General features: G+C 61.5%; 1 protein-coding gene across 2 annotated transcripts in view; it reads right to left on the reverse strand.

Moving 5' to 3' along the window:
* MDFI (MyoD family inhibitor) overlaps nucleotides 1-6438 on the reverse strand; it is a 16853-nt gene extending 10415 nt beyond the window's left edge. The window contains exons 1-2 of one of the 2 annotated variants that reach the window (XM_049653295.1): nucleotides 6200-6438; nucleotides 4473-4559 (exon numbers count right to left, since the gene is read on the reverse strand). In XM_049653295.1, coding sequence (XP_049509252.1) covers nucleotides 4473-4548 — 76 coding nt within the window. In that variant the 5' untranslated portion in view covers nucleotides 4549-4559; nucleotides 6200-6438. Of the gene's footprint in view, nucleotides 1-4472; nucleotides 4560-4698; nucleotides 4882-6199 lie in introns of those variants that run through there. The other variant, XM_049653294.1, reaches the window with a different exon arrangement.
* Between the last annotated feature and the right edge of the window lie 507 nt (nucleotides 6439-6945).

A 6945-nucleotide genomic window follows, 5' to 3' on the forward strand; every position in this document is an offset into this window, starting at 1 on the left:
CTTCCTTCCTTCTTCCCTCCCTCCCTCCGTCCCTTTCCTTCCTTCCTTCTTTTCTCCCTCCCCTTCCTTCCTTCCTTCCTTCCTTCCTTCCTTCCTTCCGCCCTCCCTCCCTCCCTCCCTCTGCCATTGGTTTAACATTTATTAAGCAGCTATAATGCAACTTACAATACGTCAAGTGCATGACCAAAATGAGACAGACCAGGTCACTGCCCCAGGAGTTCTCTGTGGGAGGGTGGGGGGCAGTCACACACACTGAGGGGCAGGAGGTACGCTAGGCTGTGGAAGCACAGAAGATGGGCACTCATCCAGGGGTGAGTGTGCGTGCTGTGTCTCTAGGACATTTCCCGGAGAAGACAACGACCACACTGGGTCTTGGATAATCAGCAAAGAAGGGGAAAAAGACATTTCAAGAATAGCAGCGGGAAGCCAACATCCCAGGGTGAACGGTTACATCGTGAACAAGGGAAGCCACAGTCATTTGGTGGCGTTGAGGCTGGTGAGCCTAGAGAACTGGGGCCTTGTGGTCGCTTCCCAGGCTTTCTCCTGAGGTCACTGGGGTGCACCGGGATGACACCATCCGTTCTGCCACAGAGGGAGCCAGGACTGCAGCTCCCTTGGCCCCCCTCCAGGGTTGGAAAGGGATAAAGGTGAGAAAGCGGGGTTAGGGAGACTGGTCCCCATTTCTTCCCTCCACCCCTAGTGTCGCCACTCTCTGGCGGTCTCTTCTTGTAGGTCACCTATGGGGCTGGTGACCTCGAGGCCAGTGCAGACAGGAAGTTAGACAGCCCAGCCCAAGTTCCGAGGAGGCCCTCCTGGAGGAAACGGGCCATTCTGGGGCAGGGCTCAGACCTGGAAGGTTGTTAGGGAGGAAAGACAATCCACTCCAGTCATCGTGACCTGGAAACACAGAGGACAGGCCTCCTGGAGTGAGGAGGGGACCCAACAGACGCGACCCCAAGGGCACAAGGAACTCATGCTGAGTGCCCAGAGACATGGAAGCAAAATGAGGAGGCATTAAGAAGTGGCGGGGAGACCTGAGCTATGACCGAGATACTACCCAGATGGCCCAGTGCCCAGGTGCTGGACCAGGAAACAGCTTTCCCTAGAAGCCCATGGAGCAGAAAAGTCAGACGAGAGGTGGAGCTCAAGTGCTCAACCAAGAGACCAAGCCCCAGCCCTGCATCTCTCTCTAGGGTCTCCATCCACAAGAGGGAACTATAGAAAGGCAGCAGTCCCTCTGCCTTGACACACTTTCTTCCCTGACACAGGATAGGGTTCAAGCCAATGCCCTGAGTTCTGGAAAGGCCTCCCAGAAGGGAGTGGAAAAGTCCCATTTAAATCTGCAAGCCCAAGAGAGAAGGTAAGGAGACCCACAACTTCAGCAGGAGCCCTGGGGGCTCCTTCCTCCTGCTGCCCTCCAAGGTGAGGGGTGCTCCTGGACCGCAGAGTATGGGGAATTTCTTTCGGTGGGATGGGTTCACTCTGGGGTCCTTGTTCCGGAGCTCCAATGCCTGGTCTCTCAAACCCAGCCCTCTCCATTATCTTGTGGGCAGTGGATTCAGGCTTCTCCCCCTTGGACTTCTGCCTGTCTCTGGAGAGGGCCAGGATCTCTCTGCTCAGAGGGTAGGGACTGGAACCTCGGACCCCAATCTCTACTTGGCCTGGCATTCAAGGCCCCTCAGTCTACATCTTCAGCCTGATGAATGGACAGGGATTCTGTTTCCAGGCAGCCAGACCTCTCCATGGTCTCAGGTCACCGTCGAGCCTTCTGACCAATCCACCCTTGCTTACACACTCCTCCTGACCAGAAGGCCCTACCCCTCCCTTCTCCCACTCCTCCAATCCAACCTATCCTTCATGGCCCAGCTCCAGCTTCACCCTTTTCTCTAGAAAGCCTTCCCTTGATCTTCAAGCCAATAGACCCTCCTTGGAGTGGCCCCTCTCCTGAGAACTTAGGACCCATTTAACACCTGTTGTTACTTATATCTCACAGTGAGGTCACAGCTCCTCGACCAGACAGACTGCAGCCCTCCCCAGCTTGCTCCCGTGGTGTCACGGTTCATCTCTGCACCCCCAGTGGGCACTCGACAAATATCCCATTGGTGAGGACTGAGTCCTGGAATTTGGAATGCCCCAGGTCAGGGGCAGGAGGGAGAATGAGGGGGTGAAGATTAGGGGTAGCACTTGGCTCCAGACTCCAAGAAGACGAGAATGTAAGCTCACTGGATGCACACTTGTGACACATCAGTCCCAATCCCAGCCACCAGGCTGAGGACTGAAGACAGCCTGAGCTGGCCAGTTAGGCTGGGTCGGGTTGGTTTTATTTTAGGTCTGAAGCCTCCAATTCCCCAGGAAATTCAATTTAGAACCAAAAGCAGGAATGTGACGCCCCAGTGCTGGACAGAAATCTGCCGTGGGTAAGGGAGCCAGGCTCTCCGGGGCTCACAGGGGTGGGTGGGGAAGAGGTACTGGGGGAGCCAAGGGTGTGGGGGCTTGGCCACTTGCCCCAGCCAGAGCTACCCTGAGTCCCCTTGCACCCCGTCTGCATCTTGGGTGGCTGAGGGAGGGGGGAACTTGCTCCGAGGCTGTCCTGCCAACAGGGCCCCCAGAGGCAGCTCTCTGGCCTTGCTGTTCTGTCAGCCCTCGGCAGGGAGTGTGGGGGATTCTGGTCTCGGCGTCTGTGGGGTTTTGGCTGGGTCTCCTGCGGTTTGGGCTTCCTGGGCAGCAGGGTTCTTTCTCCCAAGGCAGCAGAGCCAGGCCTCCTCGAGTTATGAAAGCCACATTGTCTGGCCCAGCTCAGGCTGGGGAGGGGGCTCGCTGGGGCTCTGGGTCGGGGGAGCCTTAAGTTACAGCCTAGAGTTTACCCCTCCAGGTGGCCCACCCTCCCTGAGCACATCCAGCCCCCTCGGCTCCCTGCTAGCACTCGGAATGGGTCACACAGGAGAGTCGAGCTTGCAAGGAGGTAGTGGGGGAGAGAGCGGAGAAAACGGATGAGCAGAGAAAGAAGGCAGGGCGGGAGAGAGAGGGTGGGAGAGAAAGAGGAGAGGCCCAGAAAGTGAGGAGGGGTGAGAGAAGCTGAGAGGGAGAGAGGTTCCCAGACACAGAGAAAGATCCTTCCTGGCCCTCGCCCCAACCTCTCTCTCCAGGCTGAAGAAGGAGTCCACTTCTTGGAGGAGCTTATTCTCCAGAAGTCTCTGCTCCAAGGGCCCCACAAAGAGGAGAGAGAATCTGAGGGTTAGCGGGGATACTCAGCAGGCACACGAGTCCCATCTACACGTTGGCCCTTGGCCAGACATCTTCCACTTGTCCTTGCCCCACTGAGGTGGCCCTGGGTGTGCACCAGATAGACCTGGGGAGGTGACGGCCTCTCCAACAGGCACACAGGCCCCTATGGGCAGAGGTGGAGACTGAGGCCAGAGAGGGGAAGGAAATTGTCCAAGGCTATGCAGGCAGTTGGTGTCAGAGACCCAGGACCAGACCTTCTTTATTCAGAGTCTCAAAGAGGGGAGAAAGGGAGAGGGGGGTGGGTGAGAGGAAGGCAAAAGAATATGAGACTAACCTAGAGCTGAAGTCCCGAAATCTGGGCCTAGATTCTTGTTCTCCGCCACACTGCCCCCGAACAAATCCCCACTTCTCCCGGGCCCTACGTGCCACTGTGAGCCTCAGTTTACATCCGCACAATGAGGACAATGGACTGAGAGCCACAGCCTCAGGGCTCCCACCCCATATCTCTCTCTGGCAGTTGCAAAGCCTTCCTGGGGTGGGAGGCTCCCGCAAGAATCCCAGAGAGGTTACAGACCCTGCGAGGTGGGGGAAGGGGCATTTCACTCCAGCTATGGGCACTTGGTTGGAGTGTGTGTGTGTGTGTGTGTGTGTGTGTGTGTACGCGCGCGCCTGCAGGATGGGAGCGGCGAGGCCCGGGTGGGGAGGAAGACGAGGGAGACAAGATGGCAAGGAGGGGAGGGGCCGGGTCCTGCAGCAGCTTTCGGCGGACAAAAGTTTTCTGGAAGCGCTAGGCTCTCGTTGGATTGGGGGAAGGGAAGGAGAGAAAGACTCAGACACCCCAACCCCAGCCTGAGGCCCCCATAAATATTTACACACTGGGCAGAAACGGTTGGGACACAAGTCCCAGACGGACAGACACCGCGGTGTGTGTGTGTGTGTGTGTGTGTGCGCGCGCCTGGTGTTGGGAGTGGGGGTAATTGGAGCCAGTTTGGCGCAGCCGCCGTCTCCATTCGGCCCTGCCCCCATCACCCCAGCCCTCTACTCTCCTTGGACCCAGTCCCCATACCCAGTCTCCTTACCCCCACCTCCACCCAAGCTCCCCGGAACCGTCTCCCCGCGTCTCCCGGAGGAGGAATGAGAATTAACAAATCCCCCCAACCAACTCCCCCCCCCCCCCACCCCTCCTTCCCCAGGCTTGGCCGCCCACCCCGCTCCCTTCCAGTCTCGCTCTTCAGCCGTGGTCCTACCTGGGCCCGGGGCTGCGCTGGGGGCTCCATGGGGCGCGTCGCAGTGAGGGGGGCGCTGGCCACTCACCTGGGACATCGGCCCGGGACCTGCAGAAAACAGGGCTCAGCGGGCGAGGCCGACCTTCCCCTAGCGCCAGCAGGGGAGGGGGGAACGCGCGGGGGGGGGGTGATCCGGCCGCAGACGCGCGCCTCCCCCCTTTCCAGCGCGGCCCCCCGACCAACTTACTCGTGCAAGCTGCGCGCTACTCGCTCAGCCGGCGGGGATCACGGCGCGGAGGCTGCCATGCGCGCCTGCGGAGGGCGCCCCAGCCGAGGGGCCGCTCGGCTCCCCGCAGCTCGCCCCGCGCCCCCTCCCCTCTCACTCGCTCCTTTCTCCCATTTCGGCGCCAGCTCGCGCCGCTCGCCCCCTTCCTTCTTCCTTCTCCCTCTCCAGCCCCCTCGCTCCTCCCCCGCTCGCCTCTCCCCTCCCCTCTTCCCAGGCCCACCCTCTCCCCGCCCCCTCCCCGGCTTCCCCGTCGCCCCCTCCCCCCCACCCCCACGTCCCTTCCCCGCGCCGGGCCGGGCGCTGCCAGGGCCGGACACGTCTGTCCGCGGGGCGCCGCGGCCGGAGCCCCCACAGGAAGCCGATTCCGCGCGTTTCCTCCGCGACTTCGGGGCTGGGCCCCAGTCTCCCCAAATCTCCGCCCGCCCCCAGGCCCAGCGCCCCGAGGGGCCGCACTAGGGGCCGCGCCCTCGCCTTCTCCTGCCCTAAACTCTGCAAAAGTTTTCGGGAAATCAGGAGAACGAGAGAGAGAGAGAGAGAGAGAGAGAGAGACAGAGAGACAGAGAGACAGAGAGACAGAGAGAGAGAGAGAGAAACCGCTGTGACCACAACCACCTCGAGCCAATGGTCTGAATAATTGTGGCCCCAAATCTCGTTGTCCCAAAGATGGGAGTGATCAAGGCCCTCGGGCACCCTTCGCCCACCCCCTCCGCCTGGGGCCTGGGGCTCACAGACCTCGTGCGCACTCCGCCAGAAGCTGTCCCTCCGGGAAATCCGGTTAGTGACCATCTAGCCTCCCGCGTCCGGTAGCAGCCCCGAGCATCCCTAATCCGCACCCCCCCACCCCCGCCCCCTGCCCCGGCCCTGCCAGCTGTGCGTGGGAATTTGTGTCAGAAAACCAACTTTGGAGGCAAAGAGAGGTTCTCCAGTTGAGCCCTTCTTTTGGCTCCAGACCGGAGTCCGAGGCCTTCCAAACTGCGGCTGTTCGGGGAAAGAGAGAAGGGGCCCCTCCAGGCAGGGACAGCCCGACAGCATATCTGGAATCGCGAGCTGAGTCCCTCCTCGGGGCAGTGGGGACAGGAAGGAGCCGCCATCAGACAGCCCGAGGTGGGGGTGGGTGGGGGGCGAGGACCTTCAGCGTGACCCCGGGACCAGGTCCCCGAGAATGGGGGAGGGCTTGGAGCCTGCGGCCCGCTGGGCGCGCCCGTGGGATGATCCTCAGGTGGGGCCGCCGCTGGGGTGACAGCGTCTGGGCCACACTTGACCCGGGCCGCCTCGGAGCCGAGTCTGGGCGCCCCACCACGCCGGCCAGTGAGCAATTAGGGAGGCGGCGGCGGCGCCAGGCCAGTTCCCCTAATCCCGCCTTCCAGCCCGGGCTTGAAGCAGGGGGCTGGGACACCGGGAGCCGAGTGAGTGACTCGGGGCCTCTCCTTGGCCTCCTCCAGCCCCCGCAGTCGCTACTTACGCCGCTCGAAGGCCCCTGCGGCGCCGTCGCGGCAGGGGCAGGACTGCCGTGGCCCCACGGCGCTCGCTCGCCGCGCTCTCGCCACCCGCGGCCGCGTCCCTGTGATGACTCCAGGTGGCTGCGACCGGAAAGGGGGGGTAGGGCCTGGAGGAAGGGTCCCGCTCCCGGGGCCGGGCTGCCTGCTGCGGGGCCCTGGCCTGGCGCCCCGGGAGCCAGCCCGGACCAGGCTGCGGTCTGGGAGCTCTGGAGAGCAGAGTGAACTCCCCCTTCCTGGCAAGGGCTGAGTCACCGGGACGCACCCGCGCCCGGCTCGGCGACTGCTGCATTCTTACCGGCTTACCTGGGCCCGCGGCGTGGGCCTCGCCCTCCTCCGAGGGGGTGGGGGGACGTTGTCTCCAGGGACCGTCTCTGTCTGCCCTCTCCTGCACCACAGGGCCCCCCCTTCAACCACACTCCCTAGATGGGCACCGTTTCTCCCTTCTCAGTCTCTATCCAGGGCCCTTAAACTCTGGATCAGTCCAGTCCCCCGACCTTAGGGTCCCAAGTCGCCTGCTTGCGCCCAAGTCCTAGGAATCTGGCCCAGGACTAATACGTTTGTTTTGTTGGAAATGTAAAATAGGCTTTGAATCGAATCCCCACATGCTGGTTTTACAGGTGTGCTCAGTTTGTGAAAATTCAGCAAGGTGAGCGTTTCAGGTACATGTGCTTCATTGTGTGTTTATTATACATGAATAAAGGTTTAAAAA

The sequence above is a fragment of the Panthera uncia genome, assembly GCF_023721935.1.
Source record: "Panthera uncia isolate 11264 chromosome B2 unlocalized genomic scaffold, Puncia_PCG_1.0 HiC_scaffold_24, whole genome shotgun sequence".
Taxonomy (NCBI): Eukaryota; Metazoa; Chordata; class Mammalia; order Carnivora; family Felidae; genus Panthera; species Panthera uncia.